General features: G+C 38.8%; 1 protein-coding gene across 1 annotated transcript in view; it reads right to left on the bottom strand.

Moving 5' to 3' along the window:
* Positions 1-15,900: 15,900 nt before the first annotated feature.
* LOC131233756 (magnesium transporter MRS2-2-like) overlaps positions 15,901-26,291 on the bottom strand; it is a 43,710-nt gene continuing 33,319 nt past the window's right edge. The window contains exons 5-8 of the mRNA XM_058230544.1: positions 21,663-21,737; positions 16,464-16,700; positions 16,356-16,400; positions 15,901-15,990 (exon numbers count right to left, since the gene is read on the bottom strand). Of these exons, the coding sequence (XP_058086527.1) occupies positions 15,901-15,990; positions 16,356-16,400; positions 16,464-16,700; positions 21,663-21,737 (447 nt within the window). The remainder of the gene's footprint in view (positions 15,991-16,355; positions 16,401-16,463; positions 16,701-21,662; positions 21,738-26,291) is intronic.

Genomic DNA, 26,291 nt, shown 5'->3' with positions numbered 1-26,291 from the left:
TGGCACACCAGTCTTATGTTCCAGGCAATGGGAGGGGACCAAACACAAACCATGCCTACAGGTTTAACGTGGGGCCTCATCTGATGGTTGACCCTGATTTTTTTTAAAGAGTACAGAGTCGCATGTGCTGCGAGCCATTACATCACATGTGAGCGGGCCCACTGTGATGTATCTGTTTATCCACGCTGCTCATCCCTTCTCTCCGATCATTTTAAGGTATGTGCACAAAAAGGAGACAGATCCAACGCTCAAGTAGACCACACCAAATAATAAGATTGGGTTGCATTAAATGTAAGAGACATCTTTGGGGTGAGCGTTGGCTCTGCCTCATTTTTGTGCATATATCTTAAAATGATCTGAGAGAAGATGGATAAATAGATACATTACGGTGTGCCCGCCCACAGAACTGCCCAACGGGCGGGGGAGGACGCAATCCGCCCACCATCCCAGCACATGTATGCTGTGTGTAAGACCTTCCTTCAAGGTAGGTCGAGTAATATGGGTCCCTCCATGATGTGTGTCAGAATGAGAGCATATCCCCCCCACCCTTTTCAACCTAGGTCAGATCCATCAATTGCCTAACCACCCAATTTGCAACCTAGAACCCAAAACCCAGCACAATTCATGACTAAGGTGGGCCACACCACAGGAAACGTTTTAGATTGGATGCCCACCAGTTAAAGCCTTTCTAAATGTTTGTAGGGCCCTCGAAGATGTGAGTCAGACATCTTGACCCATCCATTATGGGTCTCTCTCCTGGAGAAGGGATCCCGCCAAGTTTCTTTCTATTTCAAAACTCAGCTGAGTTGGACAAAACATGATTTTGCACTATTCCAGGTGATGTGGCCCATCCGAGTTCGGATAAGGTTTGATTTTTGCACCTTTTACCTCTCAAACTGAAATTTTTGCAACCAAGACAGAAAAATATAAGTACTCCTTCAGTAAGGAACATGTTATAGCTACCCAGCCCAATTGCTGTCCAGATCGGCAAGTGCTAAAATGATCAAAGCACACTTTAGTTGTCAAATTTCGCATAGTTGAAACAACTTGACAAGAGATCTTCAAGACCGGTCCAAGATCAAGAGAAGATCAAGCTCAAGTTTGATACATTCTCAAGAGAAAATCAAGCTAAAGATCAATTGATATTCAAGAATAAAATCAATCAAATTCAAGACAAAGAAGTTCATATATTTCACATAACTCAGGTAATATAAGACCCTAGAAATACCTTAGGTTTAGCTGCTTTCAAAAAAAAAAAAAAAAAATTGGATTTCTATACTTGTGTTTGCTTGGAATTCAACTAGCCTAAGGTTTGGTTCAACTACTCTGAGTTTTCTCGGTCAGTCCAAGTTCAAGTCGAAGCAAAATCGTTTTTTAGTTGCAAATTCGACTGGTCGAATTTTTGGTTCAACTAGACGAAGCTTGACCTTCGACCAGCCCGAGAAAATTTGACTCGAAGTCCAACAACTAAAACATTTCAGATTTTCGGATCTTCGACTAGTCGAGAAGACCAAATTCGACTAGTCGAAGAGAGCTCTTCAACTAGTCGAACTGGTCCTCAGGTTAGTCGAAGTTTGAATAGATATTATCCCGTGCAATCTGAAATCTGTTTAACTTAATCCGATTTTCTTCAACTAGTTGAATATTCAACTTCTTTGCCTATAAATTGAGTTTCTCTCTCAATCCGAATATTCATTATTATTATCAAAATCTTTTTGCGAGAGAGAGAGAGAGAGAGAGAGAGAGAGAGAGAGAGAGAGAGAGAGAGAAGCTCCAGTTATTAGCAAACTATTGAACGGTATTTATAAATTTTATTTATAGCTTTTGTTTAATTCCTTTAATCTCAGATCCTTTTATTCTGATTCTAAAGAGAGTAAATATTACTCTTCTTTTGAGATTTGAGAGAATTAACTCAGGTAGTCATTGGTTTGAACTTAATTAAAATTAATAAAACCTCGGACCTTTTCTATTTGACTGAATATTGAACAATCGACATTCGAGAAAGCGGTTCTTCGCCTACAGCTTCTGATACGTCTTCTACAGTGAAGATAAGTATACCTTTAAATTCATTATTTGGTTTTTCTGAGATAAACAGAAAATCTCAGTGTAGGTTTTGTCTGAGATAGCCTGAAAATCTCAGTGAGGGGTTTTTATTGTGATAGCCCTGTAAAATCACAATAATTGTATCAGGTTTTAAAGTGACCATGAGAAAACTTTTTCATAATGAAAGCCAAGATTACGTAGAGAGTAATTTTGGGAGTGGAGTAGGTGTGATTGTTTTAGAACAGTTGTTGATACACTGAACCAGTATAATTCTCCGTGTTATGTGGTAAATGCTTTTACTTTTTATATGGTAAATGGTTGTAATCTATTTTATGTTAAAGTGGTGAATGATTGTAATATTTATTTTTATTTACACTTGCAAAGTTTGAGATTTTGATTTTAAAGAAATTCGTGAAATAAGATTGTCCTGCCTAAACTTTAGGTGAAGGTTGTCATACGAATCATTTGAGATCAACGTTTCAATACAAAAGCAATTGAGATCTCTGATTTATTTACATATTCAGCAGTTAGTTTGAATTATTTAGTATAGTCCTACTCTCTCTCTCTCTCTCTCTCTCTCTCTCTCTCTCTCTCTCTCTCTCTCCCCCACTAGGACTTCTTAAGCTCTCCTTTTCAAGTGCTATCAGAGCGAGTTGCTCTATTTTTTTTTTTTTATTAACCTCCTTGAGTTTAGATCCAGAACTTTATTATGTCAAATTTCAACAGTTTATCTATTACCAGGCCACCTCCCTTTGATGACTTTAATTATTCATACTGGAAAGCCGGAATTAGGATTTTTCTCAAATCCTTAAATGAAAGTGTGGCAAGCCATTGTGACTAAATGGAGACCTCCTATGACTGGAGTAATAGCCGAGGGTGGAACCAAATATATGAGAGAAACTGCATTTTATTTATGGACTGTTGGTCAAAAAAGTGAAAGTAGTGCTAATGCAAACACCTTAAACGTCATAACTTACACTCTATCGCCTGATGAATTCAAAAGAATTATTTCATGCGATACAGCTAAGCAAGCATGTGACATTCTCGAAATGACACGTGAAGGTACTACTATTGTCAAGAAATCAAAAATACAAATCCTCACAACCAGATTTGAGGAAATTCGTATGGAGTTAAATGAGTCTTTCATGAATTTCTATACGAAACTAAATGACATAATAAATTTCATGTGGGGTCTAGGAGATGGAATTCCTAAAAGCAAGGTTTGTGTAAAAATACTGTGATCTCTTCCTGTTAGGTTCAATTCTAAGGTTACTGTTATACAGGAGTTAAGGGACACTAATGTTATGAAGTTGAATTTTAAGGCTACTAAAGTTAAGTCCATTACTCTTAAATCTTCTGAATCTATTTCAATGTTAGCAAAGAAAATTTATATAATTTTCAAAAAAAAGAAAAAAAAAAAAAAGATTTTCAAAAATCATCTGATAAAAGAAAAGGAAAATCTAATTCTTGGAAATCTAAAACACACTGTTTCAACTGTTATGAATATGGGCATTTGACTAATAAATGTCCTAAAAAGGATAAGTCTAAAAGAAAGGGCATGATGACTAATTGGGATGAATCATCTGATTCTAAAACTACTTCTGAATCTAATGAATCAGACCAAGAAAATGTAAATGAGCTGAAAGCTTTTATGACAATAGCCAGAATCACTTTTTCAGATAGCTGTAACATGTCTGACTATAAAAATCTTAGAAGTGACCCTGAAAATGAAAATGAAGACGATCTTCAAGATGCCTACGATGCCCTATAAAGAGAGAGTTGTAAAATTGTTGTCAAGTAGAAAATTCAAAACGAAAATTATGCTAAACTGAAAGTAGAACTTGAAAAAGCAGTTTTAAAAAAATCTCATTTTTCCAATTGCTTTGAAAAAAAACAAAATTAGATTTAAGTTTTAAATATTCTGAATAGCGAAAACTCAAAACAGAAAATGAGAAACTAACACTTAAGTTTCTTCCCTTCTAAGTTCAAAGGACACTTGGAAATATGCCCTTGGTGACCAAAAGCTTGAAAAATTGTTAACCTCATCGAGGTGATGTGGTGACAAGAGATACTCCTAAACCTAGAACCGTAATGAAATGTGTTTCAAAAGTTAAGTGTCTTGTTGCCCACACAGCTTTCAAAGCCATTAGTCACTCAAGATGGTACCTAGATAGTGGATGTTCAAGGCACATGACAGGTGACAAGGCGATATTTATAAATATCAAAAAAGTAAATGGCGGCTCAATCACTTTCGGAGATGGAAGCAATTGCAAAATAATAGGTCAAAGTAATGTACAACTTCCTAACTTGCCTCTCTTTGAAAATGTGCTTTATGTTCAAGAATTAAAACATAATCTTTTGAGCATATCTCAGATCTGTGACAATAAGCACAGTGTGAAATTTTCTGATCACGGATGTGAGATTATGAATGAGAAAGGTAGTGTAATATTAAATGGTCGCAGGACATCTGAAAATAGCTATATAATTGATAATTCTTGCTCAACAAACCATTCATGTTACATGGTCTAAACAGACAAGACTGAACTATGGCATAAACGTCTTGGACATATTAACTATAGAGATCTGTATAAATTGAGCAAAAGAGATCACTTACGTGGCTTTCCCAAGCTGAAAAAGATAGAAAAAGTCTATGGCGCATGTCAAATTGGCAAGCAGATCGGGAGTAGTCATATAAAAGTGAACTCCTTAGCCACAGTTAAACCTCTAGAATTACTCCACATGGATTTAGTAGGACCAACTAGAACGGAGAGTAGAGGTGGAAAGAAGTATTTTCTAGTCATAGTTAATGACTACACCAATATACGTGACTAGCCTTCTTAAGAGAAAAATCAAATACTCTTGATGAAGTCGGAAAATTTTTAAAACGTATCCAGATTGAAAAAAAAGATATCTATGGTCAAAATTAGAAGTGATGATGGCACTGAATTTGAGAATAACAATTTTGAAAAGTACTGCAATGATCATGGCATATGGTATGAATTCTATGCTCCTAAAACACCTCAACAAAATGGAATTGTTGAAAAAAAAAATAGAATTCTACAAGAAATTACTAGTGTAATGCTAAATAGCATAAATCTACCAAAAAATTTATGGGTTGAAGCTATTAGTGCTACATGTTATATTATAAATCGTATTTATATTAGAAAAGCTAAAAACAAAACAGCTTATAAATTATGGTTTAATAAAAAGCCCACGGTTAAATATTTTCGAACTCAGGAAGCAAATATTTTATATTACGCGACCGAGAAAATTTGGAAAAATTCGAATCTAAGAGCGATGAGAGAATATTTTTAGGTTACGCTCTAAATAGCCAGGCATGCTGAGTTCTTAACAAAAGAACTAGGGTGATTCAAGAATATATAAATGTTGTGATAAATGATCAACAAATCACACCCAATCCTAATCAAGATGATGATGAAGACAATGTGATTGATATACCTGACTCTTTATCTAAATCAGTCAATACTGAAGATTAATCAAAGACCATTCGACAAGTCAAATACTTGGTAACCCTCATATTGGTGTTCAGATAAGAAGACAACTAGAAAATATATATAATTATCTCTATTTCACTTCCCAAATTGAACCGGCCAATGTAAATAAAGCACTTGCTAATGAAAGTTGGATAAATGTCATGCACTTGCGAAATCATAGAAGCCATATTTTATCTCATGAAATGGTTGGGAAATTTGGAGCCCTTCCTTTTGGCTCCTTTAGGATGGAATTCAATTCCGATTATCAAAACCCAACAAAGCCTTTTTGCAGGCATAAGAGATTATCGATATGAAGAGGAAGGCGCAAGCTATTCCCGTGAGGATGACTACCTATTCAATAACCAACCAAAAGGAAACTTAGCTAATTAGATAAGTTTCAGTTGAGTACAATATTCTGTATTGTAAATCATGAAAGAAAATATTTACATACCCATTTAAATACATATTCGTGATCATCATTCCATGTGAATGGGATATTCATGCCAAATATCCTAGTAACCATAGAATATATGGAGAGACAGAGAGTGCTGGAACTTAAGAAGAGCTCCAGCTGTGCCACAAAAACAGAAGAAACACTAGTAAATTATAATGTGAACAACGCCTATATGAAGATAAATGCAGGACAAATGGATATGAAACTCTTCCTATCGGGTCCTTCAAAACCTCACCTGAATAAGTTGATTTCGACGATTATCCAGCTGAAAAGAGAAGAGAAAATATATGAAAAATAAAAACAAAAGTTGAGATGGATAAGGAAAAAATATGATGGAATTCTTTTTCATGAAAAAAATATATATTAAAATGTCAACCCAAATAATTATCTTTGCCTTGGAAAGCCAAATGGAAAATTTTATTCATGCATGAGCAATTACCTGAAAATTAATGTAGTCTTTGGTGTTGACAATATATTCACGCAGCTGGAAGGAAACGTAAAGTCGCGAGTAAATATTCTGAACTAAGATATGTATATTTTTTTAACATTGACAATATCATTAATAAAAGGCTGGAGACAAAATATACAAATGTATAAAACAGGAAAATTTACAACTACCAACAATCCGGAAAATACCCTTGACCGGGTGTTGAATCTCCTAAGGGCCTATTTGTTTTTGCGGGTAGGGTGAAATCACCGCGAAATGGGTATTTATGATCATTTCGCGCGTTTGATTGATAGACGGGCGGCGAGGGGTGATTTCACGTTTCCAAGACGGGGGATTCGCTGGGAAATCTCAGCGATTCGGGCGAGATTTGTTTCAAGACTACAAGATTGGACGGAAGGGAGGGTGGTCCGCGAGAGCACATAACACCTCGGGCTCATCTCCATCTATATATCAGTGTCCCCGCCCAAACCGCATATCCATCTCTCGCAACGCTCCCTCACAGGTACGTCTTCCTGCAAACCTCATCTCGCATGTACTCCCGCTCCGCTCCGACTTCGCATTTGCAATCCTGTTGACCTATCGTCTTCCTCTAGACAGGTTGTCGTGCTTGGGCAGGAACAAGGCCGGTCGCAACACTGTGTGCTTAGGATTGAGGAAGAGAGAATGTGATAGCAGAATCCCGCAGAGCAGAGCAGAGGTGAGGAGAAAATCTCTTGAAGATTCCTATTCTCATTGGGAAATCAAAGCTTCAAAAACAGCAGGTTGGTTTTTGAAGCTTCCTTTTTTTCTATTTCTATTTTTTTATTTGGTTTCTCCTCTATGGTGGGTGGGAGAGTATGGAAATTATGCTCGTTTTTAGCTGCTGCTTTGCTTCTCTCTCTCTCCATTTTTTTGAGTACAATATTCTGTATTGTAAATCATGAAAGAAAATATTTACATACCCATTTAAATACATATTCGTGATCATCATTCCATGTGAATGGGATATTCATGCAAATATCCCAGTAACCATAGAATATATGGAGAGACAGAGAGTGCCGGAACTTAAGAAGAGCTCCAGCTGTGCCACAAAAACAGAAGAAACACTAGTAAATTATAATGTGAACAATGCCTATATCAAGATAAATGCAGGACAAATGGATATGAAACTCTTCCTGTCGGGTCCTTCAAAACCTCACCTGAATCAGTTGATTTCGACGATTATCCAGCTGAAAAAAGAAGAGAAAATATATGAAAAATAAAAACAAAAGTTGAGATGGATAAGGAAAAAAATATGATGGAATTTCTTTTTCATGAAAAAAATATATATTAAAATGTCAACCCAAATAATTATCTTTGCCTTGGAAAGCCAAATGGAAAATTTTATTCATGCATGAGCAATTACCTGAAAATTAATGTAGTCTTTGGTGTTGACAATATATTCACGCAGCTGGAAGGAAACGTAAAGTCGCGAGTAAATATTCTGAACTAAGATATGTATATTTTTTTAACATTGACAGTATCATTAATAAAAGGCTGGAGACAAAATATACAAATGTATAAAACAGGAAAATTTACAACTACCAACAATCTGGAAAATGAGCAATAACCTTTGATGCTATCTACCATTCCATAACAAAGGATTTATCCCTTCTAAACACCTCTATGATCTGCCCCTCCTGATTTCTGAAGCATCAATCATTCATTTCTAACCACAAAACCCAAATACCCACTAGCACACTTAACCATCAGATTTTTCTTCCCCCCCCCCCCCCTCTTTTTTTTACACACGCCCACACTCATGCCGCAGTGGGATTTCACCACCTATGGATACTTGAACCCTTGACCGGGTGTTGAATCTCCTAAGAGTCTACCACCGGAGCAAGAGTAAGGATCCTCCCTATCCCCCCCTGCCATGACAAGAGAACTATCAATGGAACTCTGCAACACCCGTACCAAACCAAACAACTGGAAGAAATTATCCCACAATCCTTTTGCAAACAAGCAATGTATAAAAACACAACCTAAAGTTTCCTCATCCTGAAGACAACAAATATACATTTGGAAGGATCATCTTCCTTTTACAAAGATTATATATTGTTAACACCTTCTTCCTCTCCACCAGCCAAGCAAACGTCACAACTTTCAGAGCACCATAATGCCAAACAAGCTATCGGACAAACCTCCTCACTAATGGTATCCCCAATTAGCAACAAATAGAGGGATTTCACTGAAAACTTGTTGGATTTATCTTTTAACCATTAATGCAAGGGCATTTTCACACTGAGTTCGAGTGGGGTAGCCCGTGGGATGCGGGGACACACTCGAGGTGGGTGACCCATGTGATTTGGAGCCCACGGGAGAGGTCTCGTGTTCGAGACTCCTCACCGGGGGTGATTAATGTAGGGGCATTTCACACGGGGCTTGAGAGGGGTAGCCCGTGGGATACGGGGACACACTCGGGGTGGACATTCCATCTGATTTGGGGCCCACGAGCCCACGAGAGGGGTTCAGCCGAGGTCCTAACCCATGAGATGTGGGGCCTAGGCTATAAAAGACAAAGGGATTAATTCGTCATACTCTAACAGTTCGAGCTTTTAGAGCAAGTGGTTAATTGTCCTGCATCAAATTGGTATCAGAGCAGGAGGTCTCGTGTTTGAGACTCCTCACCTGGGGTGATTAATGCAGGTGCATTTCACGCGGGGCTAGAGTAGGATAGCCCGTGGGATGCGGGGACACACTCAGGGTGGGCATCCCATGTGATTTGGGGCCCATGAGCCCACGAGGGGGGTTCGGCCAAGGTCCTAACCCATGAGATGTGGGGCCTGGGCTATGAGATAAAGGGATTAATTCGCCATACTCTAATAGTTTGAGCTTTTTTTTTTTTTTTTTTATTTCAAGCTTTTAGAACAAGTGGTTAATTGTCCTGCATCAACCATCTAATCAAATAATAGTTTGACATTACCGAAGACACCTAGGATACAAATTGAGCAGACCAATAAATTCTTCGATTTCTTCATCCTCTAGATTCCTTGCACGGCAGAGCCCACACAACTTCCTCTCCTCTCATAGAGAAGCAACTAGCCACCCTCAAATCTGCCTCGATAGAAATCCCCGCTAAGCGTAGAAATATTTCACTCAATATTTTTAAAATCTCCCACCCATATATCCTCCCAAAATCTAATGTTCTTCCTATCCCCCAAATAAAAAACAACGCCTTCCCAAACCTTTTGTTTTAATGACGCCACAAATTTCCAACGATATGATGATCTATACAAAGATGACGACCTAATCCAACACTCCCTTTCTTCCACCCCATATTTCCTAGCTATCACCTCTCTCCAACGAGAGCCCATTTCTACCCCAAACCTCCAAACTCATTTCCCTAATACAACAAGATTCATATCTTCTTAACTTCCTAAACCCCGCTTCCACTTAATCCCAAGGATTTCACACCTCCCACTTTATGAGATGAAATTTATGTTTATCTTCCGATCCCTTCAACAAAAAATCTCACTTAAAATAATGACAGCTCAGTGATAAAGGAGCTAGGGGTGGAGAGACAGTCAGGAGGTTTGCCTAAAGAAAGGCCTTTTTTACATCTAGTTGGTATAAAGGCCAATGCCTTTTTCCAATACCGACTTCGGACATTTAAATAACGACATATAAAAAATTGGGATGTTAGACATCGTCACCTTGTTCAAAGTACTTCTCCCGACCAAAGATAGGTGTCGAGTTTTCCATTTAGACAACTTCCTCTCAAACCTTTCAATCACTATATCCCAAAGATGTTTCGCCGGTCTTCCAATACATTACGGGAGTCCAAGGTAAGCAATAGGGAAAGAACCCTCCCTATAATCGAATAATCTTACGTAATCCCCCAACTCCTCTTTAGAAATACCCACCCCCAAAGTCTCACTCTTTCTGATATTTACCTTCAACCCCAATACAATCTCAAAGCAAACTATAATCGAATGAAGATTTTGCACTTTTAAATCATCTACCTCACAAAATAACAACGAATCATCAGCATTCTGCAAGAAATCTGGAAATCCAAATTATCCACCCTGAATTCTTTCACCAAACCCACCTCTGCCCCTCTGTCTATCGTTTTACTTAAGGCATCCATTATTACCACAAATAGATATGGGGAAAGAGGGTCCCCTTAGCGTAGACCTCTAGTAGCTAAGAAGAAGCCATTTAGAGAACCGTTAACCAAATTTGAGAATTTTGCAAAACTCACACATTTTTTAATCCCATATCGCCATTTAACCCGCAGCCCAATCTACCCAACAAGTAATCTAGTAAGGCCCAATCCACATGATCATAATCATATGCTTTTTCTATGTCTAATTTACAAACAATACCTTTTGACCCTCTCCTATTGCAAGAATCTATATATTCATTCGCCACCAAAGAGTTGTCCACAATTTGTCTTCCTTCCGAAAATGCTCATAGTGAAGCCGTAAATGACATCTCCCAAAACCTCACGAAATCTAGAAGCAAGAATCTATACACATTCAGCCACCACCAAAGAGTTGTCCACAATCTGTCTTCCCTCCACAAATGCCCCTTGTGAAGCCGAAATGACTTCCCCCGAAACCGCGAGAAATCTAGAAGCAAGCATTTTTGCTAGAATCTTATATGGACCTCCCAGTAAGCTAATAGGACGAAAGTCTCGGAGACACTTAGCACCTTCCTTTTTGGGAATTACCACGATAAAAGTAGCCCCTAACTCTGATAATATCATACCTTTCTCATAAAATTCATTCATGAAACCAACCACATCCCTCTTAATTTTTTTTTTTAATAAAACACTACTGGAAAGCCATCTGGCCCAGGGGCTTTTATCGCTACCCAATTCTGCAACCGCTTTCTTGATCTCTTTCTCAAAGAACGCCTTTTCCAATGAGTTTACCACTTCTGATGAGATAGAATCAAATTGTTAATTATCTAGCGTCAATCTTCTCCATTCTTCTTTCAATAGGAGCTTTCTATAGAAATTGATTATAAAAGCACATACCTTTGTCTTACCCTCAACCCTTTCCCCTCCACCATTGGTGACTTAATCTTGTTTACTCTTGCTCTAGCACTTGTCATTGCATGAAAAAAAAAAAAAAAAAAATTGTTTTCTTATTGCCTTCTTTCAACCAAAGAGCTCTCTTGATTTTTGGCGACATTTAATTTCATCCTCTCGCAGCCTAGCATTATATTTTATCCAATACACCACTCGCCATGCTCTTTCCTCCTCCCACAATTCTTAAGCCTCTTCTTTTAAGTCCAAACCTCTTGGAAGATTTTTGAAGTCTGCTCTCGACCCCCTAGATATTCTTTTTTCCACATTTTTTCTTTTCTTTTTCAACATATTTAATTTCTAGAATAGAACAAAGCTTGCACCCCTGTGAACTGAAAAAAATGACCACCATTCAAGCTCAAATCAGAAAGGACGAAGGCCCCAATCCTCGTTTGACTCTAACAATATCGGACAATGATTGGATATTGGCCTAGGCAAGTATCTTTGATGGAATAACGGATATTTTTCAACCCATTCTGAAGAAATGAGAAATTGATCTAACTTGGACTTAAATGGCTTGGCTTGCCCGTTCGACCATGTAAATTTAACTTCTCCCATTGACAAATCAATCATCTCATTCTCAAGTATCCAATCTGAAAGTTTTCTCATGCTACTAGAGATATGACCCCCATTTGATTTCTCGTACAAAAATCTAACGCCATTAAAATCATTGGCCACAAACCACGGTAAGCGCCATCTACTCCAACAATATCCAGCTCGACCAAAAACTCATATCGCAGTTACGGTTTACTAGGCCTGTAAACCGCTGAGAATACCCATCCAAAGCCTGATGGAATTAAGCAGCACAAAAAAAAAAACACACACACACACACACCATTTCCCCTTCCTACAATCCTCTTTGCTCTATACCATGGTAAGCACCATCTACTCCAATATCCAACTCGACCCAAAACTCATATCGTAGTTTCGGTTTACCAAGCCATAAACTGCTAAGAGTACACATATGAAGCCTGATGAAATTAAGCAGCACATAAAATTTAAATTAAAAAAAAAATCATTTCCCCTTCCAACGATCCTCTTTGCTCCAAATATTTGAGTTCCAAACTACCAAGATGCCCCCTACTGACCTTACCGCATCTACAGCTTCCCAATCTTTCTATTGCCCCCACCATAGCAAATTAATTACGCGGCCCTGATCTATCCTCTACAACTTGGTTTCCCAAAATGTTGCTACTTGAACTTTTAATCTTTTACACATCTTTAACCTGACCTCGCTTTTGCGGGCACCCCAAAAGCCTCATGTTCCAGCTTACTATCTTCATTGGTAACTTGTTGATCCCTGACGGCCCTCAATATGTTGTCAAAAGCCATCGCATAATCGCAAAATGCCATCCATATGGCATATGCAATGGTCGCGTATGCCATATGGATGGTATGCAATCGCATAACAGCATATGTGATCGCATACTTCTTTTTTTCTAATTTTTATTTTATTTTTTTCGGTTTTTATTTTATTTTTTCACAAAAAAAAGTTGTGCGACCGCATAAGCGATTGCTTGTGCCAATTGACAACATTCATCTATCTTACCTGCATTTATATTGTCACAATTTTTATTATTATATTCCGATCACATCATCTCTATAACTGATGTGATTTTGATTACTTAAGACCTGATGGACAGTTGCCTTTCCCTTTCTTCCACAAATTTGAATACGAACACATAATCCTCTAGCCAATCACCAAACGTAACCCCCACTAACTGAGGAATCACCACTGTCGCCATCTTTATATGCTTCATACCTTGTGCCAAGGATATTTTCCTACTTTGTATCTATTGTAATTCAAAATCATCATTTACCCCCATTATCTGCCCCTAGAGACGTCCCCGTTGCCTCTACTATAGCCAATTGAAGTTTGATAGCCAACGGAGTCATAATTTCAGGTTCCTCCAACTCTTCATTCCCCTCTAAACTTTTTCCAATTTGGCGCACCCGACCTCTTTCCTTGCCAATATAGGGGAAGTTGGACTTTGGTCTTCTCGCTCGTTGCCATCTAAAGAAGAAGGGACCTCTCCCATCTCGCCATAGAGCACTAATTGGGTGGCTTTGATTTTGGTTAGGGATCTCTGCCTCTCTGGGATGAGCTCCATTGTTGGTCCTCGGCCTCTTTAAACCTCGATTCAGTACCAACTACCCTCTCCTCTACCTGCTCCTCTTCGCTCACTGTGTATGAGTCCTCTGGAAGATCTTTGTTCAGAACAACAGGAAAATTTATGGTCTCTATCCATACTCTCGATCATTCAAAGAGAAGTCCCTACTCCATTATTATATCCCTAACCCTCTCTTCCCACTACTTCCTTGCACCCTCTATGATATATTGTAAGACCCGTACCCTAATTAACCTTCTGTACACTTCATTTGTGGTGTCGATGTACCCAAAACAGACTAGATTGACGAGCACTGATCGAGTGCCCTGTTTTAGTACCTCAACGGCCCACCTTGGTTACCACACAGGTGTTGCGATTACAACATCGTGCGGCTTGGGATCGGGCTCTGTATTAATAAAGCTGACACACGTACCAATAGGTAAGTTGTTCTCCACTTGTGTAAGAAACGGATACAAGTTTGCACGTGAAGGGCCCAACACACGAGCCCAATTACCATCCTCTATACTCAACCTAATATCATCCCACCTCGTTGTCACTCTCTCTTCCTCTTTAATATAATGTCAGCCACAGTGCCACGTGCCGTGCATGCGTTAGCATTTTTATTGCCTCGTCCTTCCCTCTCATAAATGTGTAGTCGAAACGCGCCGCCTTGTTCCCTTTCCCTCCTCCACGCATCGAGATTTCCTACTCTTTGGTTGAGACGCCTTTTTTTTTTATAACTAATAGGAAGACGACAGGAACTGTCATCGACAACCGGTGTTTCCTAAGAGTACTTTCTTTTTGCTCCTTCGCCCTTTCACATGGCTGCCATTGACAATTGTCTCCCCTCTCCACCAACATCTAACACTTGTTCTTTCGATTCCTGCACCACTATTACCATTACCTTTGCATTATCAACCCTTAAATTGATAATTCCTGGATGCAAGTTGAGTTTCTTCTTCGTAATTTGAATCCTTCCAAACTGCAATTCCTCGTCGTTGTCTATTCAAGTATCAATCGCCACTACAATTCCGATACAAGTTCCGATCTCCCTAAAGATGCCATCGATCCAGAATTCCAACGGAATATTCCAGATTTGGTACCAATGGTCCTCACCCAAACACTAACTACTCATTCCATTTTTGGATTATTATTCTTTTTTACTGTGCCATCTTGACACGAGTTACACACAGAAAACACAGAATCAGCGTGTTCATGGCAACCCAGAGAGATCAGCATCACGTCTTCCTGGAGCCTTTTGACCGCTATATCTTCTTCATCCACCTAGCTGCAATTTTGAGTTAGCCACACCGAATTCTCTTCTAGTAGACCTGACCTTACTACAGCCGCGAAACAAAACTCAAAAGGATTTCAGAGAATCCTCTTAAGGCCTTCTTATGGATTCTCACTTTCGGTCCCTCCTCCGTAAACAGTCTCCATACCCACTTCTCCGCAAGAGAATCTGCTTTCTCTGGGGCCTTAACCCCTTGCCTTGAGGCGTTCACCACAACTTCTTTAAAGGACCTACCAACATGGTGTGCCGTAAAGGCCATTACGGGGCCATAAAGGTAACAGTGGCAACCGTTACACGTTACGGGGTCGTAATGGTCGTAATGGAAAAAAATGACCCGTAATTGTCGTTAACGGCACGTTACATCCCCCATAAAGGCCATAATAGCCCCGTAATGGTCTATTACGGGACATATATAGGTTTTTCATACTTTTTAATCAACATTATGGGGCAGATACAGGTTTTTCGGGGTTTTTTTCAATAAATAAAAGAGAGAGACCGTAATGGCCGTTACGGGGCCGTAACAGCCGTTATGCCCCGTATCGTAAAGGTAACGGTGATGGCCGTACCGTTACAGAACACCTTGCCTACTAACTACCGTTCCCATTAACAACGGAATAGGACCCTGCATTTGCGACCCTACTTCCCTCTAGTCCGCCATCATCTTTCCTTTCTTGTCTGTCTTCCCTTGCTTCTTGCAACACTCCCCTTCTCTATTCTTTCTTTCTGGACCATACCACGCTCACCAAATCTCTCCCCATTCAGAAGCTAGACTGCCTTTTCAATCACCTCTTCCAAACTCAAAAAAAAAAACGAATGAGAACCCTCTAATGTTATTTGAGCTCCTTTCCTTGGAATCACAACTTCCATGACTGACCCAACCCACACAAAGACCCATTCGAAATTGACTGGCAATAACCCTACCGAAAAGCTTTCGACAAACAGGGTCAGGTATTCCAATAATCCTGGTGGACCCCTCTTACCATTCCTCTGTTGTTCTGCCTTCCTCTTAGTCCCCATAATTCCCCCTCCGCCGTCCCACCCGATTCTCTGTTAGTTGATGGAATATGTTCACCTTTTCCTTTCTCTCGCCACATCTCTATGGTAAACCATATATTGAAAACAAAATAATTTAAAATAAATAAATTTATGCTGCAATCTCAAAATAAAAATCCAATTGAGTTGACAACACCATTCCCAAATATGGACCCTTTAGACTTACTACTTTATTATGACCCTTCGGTGGTTGAGAACTTTCAGACTTGAAAATAAAAAAAAAAAAAAAAAAAATACTTGCTACTTTCAACTTAATTACTTTCTCAATAGGAACATTCATATATCAATGCCCACAACTTCCCATATTAGCAAAAGGCAAAGGAGCAAAATACTTCTTGTACTACTGGATGTTGACCAACAGAAAAGAAGTCAATATTTGAGATCACAATAACTACAAACAATGCTCACCTTGGTCAATTTGTTCAATGTACCATCAATCTGCATCAAGTATGCCTGCAAAGTTAGACATAACACAGCTTAGACTTGATCAAATATGATTTGTTCAAGTAGGTTTACTATTATTACCTCAAGTAACATCTCAAGCTCCTCAACATCATTCTCATTTCCATGTATTGTTGCAGCACTAGCCCTTCTTACTCTAGATATCTTTGAGCCTATAGTTGGAGAGGCAGGGAACCAATTGGGTACACCAGAGCTGCTTACATGTGAAGATGCCCCAGCCAACTTTCTTGTTAAGTAAAGATCCGCCATATCATCATCATCATCCAGAAGCTGTTCAAGCTCATCCCTCACCTGGGAAAGGCAACAAATTTATTCATAAACCAACTAGAACATAAGTTTAAGCTCTAATGTGCATATCTGAGATACAGAACATGAGACAGTAATTGAGAAATTAGGATCGAAATGAGCAATAATATTTGCACTGAAACACCATTGAGAGCATATTCCTAAGGTAACTTCAAAAACAGGAGTATGACATTTTCAATCTGTGACTCCTTGTGCTGCATATCCTTGGTGTGGAACTAAATGTCATTTTCATTAGCAAGCATCTTAACTTGAATCACTTTTCTTTCCTTTTCTTCTCTTTCTTTCTTTTTCTTTTTCTTTTTCTTTTTATTATTATTTTTTACTGGCAACTTTAAATCACATTTTAACCACCAGTCAGAACAAATTATTTATAATATATATGACAACTAACAATCTGACCCCAAATAGTTGGGATAAGGCTTAAATGATGATGATGGTGATGATATATGATAATTAACAATCTTTCAACAAGTGAGAAAGAATAAAATAAGAGCTTCCGTCATTACAACAATTAGAAAGCTGACAAAGTAAGAAGATGGTCTAGTAAATCCCTCTTTCGCAAGAAAATCAGCCTCAAAATAACTTCTCTAAGGTTAATGTAATCTCACAACATTGTGGGGCCCAGATTGTTGATAGAAATTCTCTCAAAATTGATCTTGAGGAAACTTGTCACCATGGCTTCCATTTTCCGTAACCTCACCTCAATTGATCCCTGTGATTTCTTTCAACATCTTAAAACTTTCCACCATGGCCGGTGAGACAATATGCCTCTGTGATTCTATTCCTCCAAGCTTCAAGCAATTATGTCGTCTCGAAATATCTGGTTACTGTGTGCTTCCCAGAATGACCATATGGTGACTATTAGGCATATTTTCCAAATGATTTGACATCTTAACACAAAAGTCCACTGAATCACACGTCCATAAAAGTTGCTATGGCCGCAAGATGCACCAAAAAATAATTATGAAGTAGCTGCAGGTTACACTCACCACCTATGGTACCCACGTACTTGCACAAGTATGACAAGGATCGTGCATGGGGGATATTCCAAACCACACAAAATCATTACACGGGTACAATGAGGTTTGGTTATACAACCTACAATAACCAATAAGTATGATCGCTATTTTCTATGGATAACTTCCACAGTAGTCATAATAAGACAGACCTGCAGCCTAACAGGGATGGTTCACTCTAGATTCATAATAACTAGTGGGTTGGTGAAGAGTTAAGGTAGAGTTTTATATCTAAAGGAAGGTGTTACAAACAGAGCACAAAAAACATGAAGAAGAGAAGACCAGTATAGCATACGAAGCCTTTATGATGTGCACTGGATGAAACTCCATGGTACTCACTGTGGAAATGGAAGGGAAAGAATGGTCAAATTGGAACCGAAGTTGGAGGACTTGCCCATGGTGCCAACTGCCAAAGCAAAAAAAAACAGGTTCTAAATAGAATGAAAATCAGACGGGTGAAGTGGTCAATGGTCAACAGATTGGACCATAGTTATGATGAGATGCGTGAGCTCAAAGACCACCTTTTCTATTATTTCACTATTTTCATAGGAATTTCAGCGCATTCTTTGAAGAGTCTCATTAGGTCCCTTATGGGGCTTTTTCTCTTGTCAGATAATTTAACTAGGAAACTTGATAAGTTGGACAAGGCCACAATGAGATGATGATAAGTGGTTGGTAACTTATTAGAAGGCTTCTAAGTGACTACATGACTAAGTCACCTGGGAGCATGGTTCAAAAACAAAAAATCTTGACTCTAGGGCCGGTTGATTAGAGTCAGACTAAAAGACCAGGTTGAGTCTTGGTTGAGCAATAAATATCATGAATCAATAATATCTAATATTTTAAAAAAAGTATTGACCAGTAGAGTCAAGTTGACCAGGTCTTCACCAAATCAAGCTTTTGGTCTATCAACTCGAAATATGATCAAGTTGACCAGGTCATTTGAAGTTGAATTAGTTCGAGTGTTCAGACTATGATTGGGAATTTCAAACAGGTTCTTTAAAGGCTGAAGCTAAAAGCTAAGTTATGGTTTAGGTTAAAAGTTGTTTTAGGGTTAATTATGAGTACTTACGGGCTGATTTACAGAAAATAGGAACAGATTGTTTTTTCTTCTTCCTTTTTGAAAATAAAAAAAAAGAAATTGCAAGTGGACTCCTTTTTTTTTTGAAAGGTAAAATTGGAAGTGGACTTTTCTTAGGGTTTACACCATTGGCTTCTTGTAAGTTTGAATCCCTTCTTTCTCGTATATTTGGATTTATTGATATTTCTTTCTAGTTTCTACATCCATTTTTATACAAAATTCACATTTTCTTTTTATTGTGTGATTGATAGAATTTGTGGTTTGTTGGCATCCATGAGTGTTTTTTTTTTTTTTTTGGCTCATCTAACAATGAACTACCCTACATCAAGTTAGTATCAGACCACTAGACCTGATTTATTTCAGATCCATGGAGAAGGAGAAGAGAAGTTGAGCTGACATGCATAATGATGTTTGCTGTATAATCAGATAGGAAGAGAGAAGCATTGTGCAATCAAACAAAAGTGATTCAGATGTTCTGTTCAATCAACAATAGGGTTAGAAGAGACGGGAGAAAAAGAAAAAAAAAAAGTGATTCCAATGTTCTGTCCAATCACCAATTGGGTAGAAGAGACCAAGATTAGAGGACTGTGATCAAGTTTTTCACTTGATCACTGTGATGCCTCCAATTCCATGAAGATCTCCAACCTGGGAACTATATTGACTGGTTGGCCTTTAAAGACATGCTGGAAGGATATTTTTTCTCGAGTGAAAAGTATATTCTGAAAAAGAAGTTTTGACTGCAAAGTCGAAGGCCCATGCATTCCTATAGAGGATGCAGTTGCAAACTTGCAACAAACTTGAGACACAGAGAAGAAAAGGAATACAGAATTGGAAGTGGATGGAAGGTGATGCGGCAAAGTTTTCCTTCAGGTTCTCCTCCACAGTCCCATTTGATGTTTCATCAAGGAAACATGAGCATCAAAGATGATACATCAAACATTTTGTTCTGAGATCCGCAACAATGTTTCCAAAATAGAAGGTCAATAAATCAAGGTTTCCTGGTAGATTATACTCCAAAGTTCAGAACAAAATGTTCTTTGGCTAGGAAACATACTCTCGATGAGTCTTTTCAATTATCATTGAAAGCTGAATAGAGGTTAGAGCCTAATAACATGGGCACCTTAAGCTCCCAACGAAAGTAGTTCAAGGGGACAGCGATGTGCTTTCTATTCTGGATCCAATAAATTCCAGCCAAGAGAGGAGAAAAGGGAATGAGGTGATTCAAAGGCCATTTGCTTGTACCTGTGGGTGAGGCTATGATATTTGAATATCTTCACAATAGGTGATGCATATATGTCATATCCAGTTTGATACTTCAATTTTAAGAGTATGCAAGCCCATTAAATCACCAATTATTCCTTGCCCTGTCTGAGTATCTTAGGCCAACATGTTTCGAGTACATGGTGTATAATCATATAGATCATATGAGCGCCTCAAAAGAAAACATGAAGCGAAAGTTAACCTAGTCCCAGCAAAAACAAAACGAAATGGGTAAGAAATAAGTGGCAGGCAAAGAAGCATGTACAGAGTTGCATTGACTCAATGGGCCTACTTCAATCAAATCAAGAAGTTTGATAGCCCCAAAGATACTGGCCAAAGAAAAGGATTGTGAGCAGTCCGATATCTTCTAAACTACTTGTACCTCAAAGAGGAAGTGTGTTTCATGATGATTGATAATTGATGACAATAGCTCTGAAAATCTAGTTTCCAAAATGATGGTCGGCAAAATGGAAATAGATAGTAAAAAGCTCCCAAAACGAGTAAGCTAGTATGGTTTTGATTGGTGAGGAAATTAAGATTTACCCATCATTGTTTGGTCTCATTCCTGATTAGCAACACGTACCCAGATTAAGTATGGTGTGATGCCATTCTGACGAGTGTCACTTTTCCTTAGAAACTGTAGAACTAATTTATTTATTTTTCCAGTAGGCCAGTTGGGCTCAGAATTTTATAATTTTGATGAAGGAAAAATTACAGGCACATTCTTTTGACAGAGTGAAGATACTGTTATATCCCACCTTTACTAGAATTTATTTTTTTTTGAAAAAGGCAACAATAAAAAGTTCAATGGAGCATGGATTGCCTCTATGAAAATAATCATTACAATCAAGAATTTGAAGAAAACGGGAATAGTGTTGCCGAATATGTTCTTTGATGATAAAGGTGTTCCCCTTCCTTTCTCAAATCACCTCATTGGTATTTGAGCGGGCAATGGTGCTGCCAGAGTTTTCTGAAATCTCAATGGACCCACTGCGGAGGGATTGGGATTCAATTGTCTTTAGTTCGCTGACTTTTTTGGGTTTTCAGGATGAGAGCTCAGAGATGAAGGGAAGGATCATAACCAAGATACTTAAATTTTAAGACAGACAGCCTCATTTTCTTTGAAGAGACTACTGGACTAGTTGCTTCAGGCATTCATTGTGCAAGCTGAAAGATGATCCGTAGAAGAAAATGATGTCACAACAGTACAACAGAACTTCGCTAGCTGTTTCGCATGGATGATTGGACTAGTATATCATGCATGGGACTTCTTCCAAAAATTTGCTAGTGACAGCATAAGATGTGTTTTACCTAATGGAGGTTATTAACTATAAACTAGTGCTGGTTCTAATGCAATCAGTAAAATACATAGATGCTATTTTTATCATTGGTCCTACTTCATCAATAACCCAAATAGCTTCTCTGTTATCTCTGTTTGGATATGCCACCAGGGAAGCCATAGCCCACAGCAGCAAACATGACAAAAAACCTAATTTCTACTTGTACACATCCAAGTGAAAAATGTATCTCAAATTGCATACGGAAGTTTCTTGGTACATCTATGTTGCAAAATGGAGAGAAAAACCATACCCTTTGAACACAAGCAGTCAACATTGTCATTGCATTCTTCAACTTACGGACCTGATCCAAGTTACAATTGCGAATCTGCACATTGTAGTTATTGGTAGTTAAATTTAACAAGAGCAGGAGAAGCATGAGACAACACAAGTGCATCCAGCATAAAGTTACTGGAAGTGTTATCCATAAAAAATACCCTCATCCTTCAAAATAAAAAATAAAAAATACCCACTTTTTTTAGGTTGCAAAACTCTTATTTTGGACAATAATCCACAAAGCCTCTAAAACAAATAAACAAATACACAGAGGGTGTCAGTAAATATATCCTATTTCCAACTTGCTCCTCCATCAGTTTCCCTTCTTCCAGCTTCCCCAAAAAACACCAAACTAGACGTCTAGACGCCACCACCTAACTTGCAACCACAAACACACCCCTCAAAATCATATCCAGTGATGGTTCGTTGGGTGTCTGTTCATGGAATCCCTCATTGCTCAACTTCATTCCCTTGGCATTGATGTTGAAGTTTTTAAGGTGGGAACTGCAGAAACAGTTGCAACTCATCATGCATTTGGGCAAGATTTGATGGTGATGACGGGAAGAAGAGGTTTTGGAACTTGAGTAAGAAGATGTGATCCGGGTGTGGAGAATTCTGTTTAATAATGCTTATGTAATGTAGAATGGGTATTTGGATATGCTGCTGTTTCTTTTTTTTCCTTTTGTAAATGAATGGCTCAAAATTTTATTAAAAGTAACAGCAATAGAAACAGCTATGAACAACACAAGATACATCAATCCGTACTCTCAACCAATGTTTAGTATTGGTAACATTACATGTATTGATGACTGGGGATATGGAAACATGCATCGGCATCACTGATACTTGGAAAAATATCATTGTCTGAGGGAAACAATGGGGACAAGTTGGGAAAAAGGTGCAATTTTTCAGTGGAATTTCAGGAGATGTTAAAAGACACATGTTTACACATGTATGAATCAAAATATTGTAAAAAATAACCATGCGCAATAAGTTTTCATTTATAGGGGCTTAACCATGTGTTGTCGAAAAAAATCATTACAAAATATTATATAAATTTTCCACATTATTTAACAGTGAAAACCACATTTTTCAATATAAAATTGAAAATAAAAAAGGATTTTCCCGATTTTCACTTTAATGCTAGTTTTTTCGCCACAAATCGATGTCAACACATGGAAATCCATGTCTATACATGGATTTCCATTGCAATCCATGCTAACATTTGAAAAAAAAAAAAAAATGTTCCAATGGATTCTTTGTCAGCTTTGAATTCCAACTCATGTTCGTGTTTGTGTTCGTTTCGAGTCAAGATTCTCTCCAAATCCAAACTTTCATTCAACAAAAACCAAGAGTGATTGGAATCACATAAGGAACAAAATTATATATATATATATATATATATATATAAAATTTATATATATATATATATCATATATCCGAAAATTTTCATCAATTTTCGCCTGTTTACAGATCTTTTCCTAGTATCAGGGATATATTGCTGGTATCGACAATATTATTGATGGTATTGCCAACATTGTGAAACTTCTATGAGAGATTCTTCTCAAAGTATTGTTGATATCGATAATATCACCCAGTATCCTCTATATTATCGAAAATATTGGCGATATTTGGAATTTTTTATACTTTCATCTGTTTCGGTATTGATGACCTGGTGATACTAGTAATATCGATGATATTATTGATAATATCGTCGATATTTGGAACACTACTGATGCAGGACAAGAAATTTAGATATGATGTGCAAGATTTAAAGCTTAAGATCACATAGTCATAAACAATTACACAAATACCACATCCCACGCAAAAGTTCAAATATTCAATCAAGGGGAATCTATGTGGGTCCAGGCCTACACACGTTAGGGTTGGATCAATAAAAATTAAGAACCAAACAATACTCAAAGGGAAATAGAAATCATCCACACATGCATGACAATCAATCCCTAATCCAAGGAATTCACCAATTTCAAATCAAGAAACCCTAGGGTGAGAAAAGAGATAGAAATTGGGAATTTAGGGCAATCTAGGGTTAGGGTTTATAAAATTAGGGATGAAGAGATGAAAACGAGTGAAAAACCTGTCCCAAAAGTAGTCCCCGCGTGCAGACAGTGCCCGAGGGCTGACGCACGTGTGCAGGTGGGTTGGCCGCACATGTGATGAAGGCCCGCCTTCCCAAATCAGCTTCTTGGCCCTAGTTGGCCAGGCTTGGGCTGCAAAACCTCCAAATTTCACGTCGATCCAAGCTATGGTCTGGGCGTGATGCTCTGTCAAAGTTTCAGCCCTCCTGCAGGACTAGATTCTAAAAACTGGCTATAGAGGGATGAACAGCTGCAAAACAAACGGATTTGGCGCAAATATGGTTGTGGGAAGGATGAAATAAGATGGAGGGGCGGATGGGGATAAATGTGGCTTCGCACCACGGTAGTTAACCCTTCAAAAAGGGAGGGCTTCGCACCCACTTTAATTTTTCCACAACTCAGAAACTCAGAGAGCAGAAAAACCACGCAGGAATTTTTATTCAACTTCAATGAATCAAAAGAACTACAAGGGATGCCTATTTATAGGGAAAACCCTATACCCCTAAACTCACGACATGTGCGCAACCTATTACTTGGCAATGAAGTAAACTAAAATAAAAACCAAACAACGAAATCCATAGCGTTAATGATGTGATAAATAATAACAATAAGCAAAACCTAAAATATGAAATCAATCCGACTAGTGGGCCACGATCATGAGATCCTATGATGGGCTTTTCTTGACTATCGGGCCCACTCTTTTGAATCCAAACTCTGTCTTCTAGGTAAGAGGCCCTCCTTGGACGTCGTCATCGAGCCAGATCGATGGCGGGGCCCTCCTGCATGCGCGTGCGCGTGTGGGCGTCGTACGGGCATGCATGCGCATGTTGTCCTCACCAACTCTCCCCGGCTGCGAAGATTTCCCCACTGGCGAAATAAAACTCCTGAACCACTCCAGGATGTCATTATCAAGTCTCTAAAGCTCCTCCTCAATGAGCCACGTGTTGTCTAACACTGGGCGTGACTTCCATTTAACCAGGTACTTCTGAAACCCGTCGTCCGACGTTGAAACTATCTCATGGTCCAGGATATCCTCTATTTCCTCTCTGGGTGTGTGAAGGCTAGGTATGGGAGGTAGAGGCTGGGAAGAAAGGTCGGGAAGAGGTCATGGATCAAGGGGTAAATATGGGGAATCAGGATGGGTGGGCGAACGGCCGGACAAAGTATCAGTGGGTCCCTGAAAAGCAACTAAATCCTCCACATTGAATGTGAAACTAATTCCCATGGAAGGTGGAAGATCTACCTCATACACATTGAGACCATTTCGTTTTATAATCTTGAAGGGTCCAGCGCTACGCACGTATAACTTACAAACGGCTCCTGGAGGGTACCGCTCGGGCCTGATGCAAACCATCATAGAGTCCTTAATATTAAATTCTTTGAAACGTTTATGTTGGTCTGCAGAAAATTTGTAATGTTCATTACTAGTAATGATCTTTCGCCTGATTTCTTGATGCAATGAATGGATGTGGTGCGCAAAAGACTCTGCAAACTCTGATGGCCTATGGGACAATGACATGGGGACAAGATCAATAGGCTTCCTAGGCTTGCAACCAATAACGACTTCAAAAGAACTTAGACTTGTAGACATATTGACAAAACTATTGAATGCAAACTCGGCTACAGGTAATACGGTGTCCCATATCCTGGTATGCTCCCCCACTAAACATCGAAGTAAACTCCCTAGGCTCCTATTAACCACCTCAGTCTGGCCATCGAACTGAGGGTGGTAGGCATAAGAAAATTAGAGCCTAGTATTCATCATGTGTCATAGTGTCTTCCAAAAGTAACTCATAAATCGTACGTCACGGTCAGACATTATGATTTTTGGTAACCCATGCAGTTTGACGACCTCACTAAAGAACAGCTTGGCAACATAAGATGCATTGGAGGTCTTAGAACAAGGAATGAAGTGGGTCATTTTAAAGAAATGGTCCATGACAACAAATATGGAATCATGCTTCCGAATAGTCTTGGAAAGTCCAAGCACGAAGTCCATACTGATGTCCTGCCAAGGGATGAATGGGACTAGCAAAGGTGTGTATAATCTTGTATTATGTTTCCTTTGCTTTGCCAGTTGACAAGTACGGCATTGCCCAATAATTTTGGCCACGTCTCGCTTGAGGCTTGGCCAATGAAATTTATCCTCCACTAGGACAATGGTCTTGTCTCGACCGAAATGACCCGCGACCCCTCCTGAATGTAACTCCCAGATAAGAAAATCACAAAGGGAGGTGTGTGGTATGCACAAGCGGTCACTCATAAACAAATATCCGTCCAAAATCAAATATTCATTGTTAGCTCCTGACGGACTCTCTAATAATGACGCACACACAATCCCAAAATCTGGATACTCAGAATACTCTTCTTTGATGCGCTCAAGGCCTGTAACTTCAACGATCATGGAGTTGAGTAATGCGACTCGACGACCCAACGCGTCGGCAGGCTTATTCTCTACACCGACCTTATGCTTAAGCACAAAAGTGTGCTCTTGAAGGAATTGAACC

The sequence above is a fragment of the Magnolia sinica genome, chromosome 18 (genome assembly GCF_029962835.1).
Source record: "Magnolia sinica isolate HGM2019 chromosome 18, MsV1, whole genome shotgun sequence".
Classification (NCBI taxonomy): Eukaryota; Viridiplantae; Streptophyta; class Magnoliopsida; order Magnoliales; family Magnoliaceae; genus Magnolia; species Magnolia sinica.
Note: the sequence above shows the minus strand (reverse complement) of the source record. Positions and strands in the feature narration are given on the sequence as shown.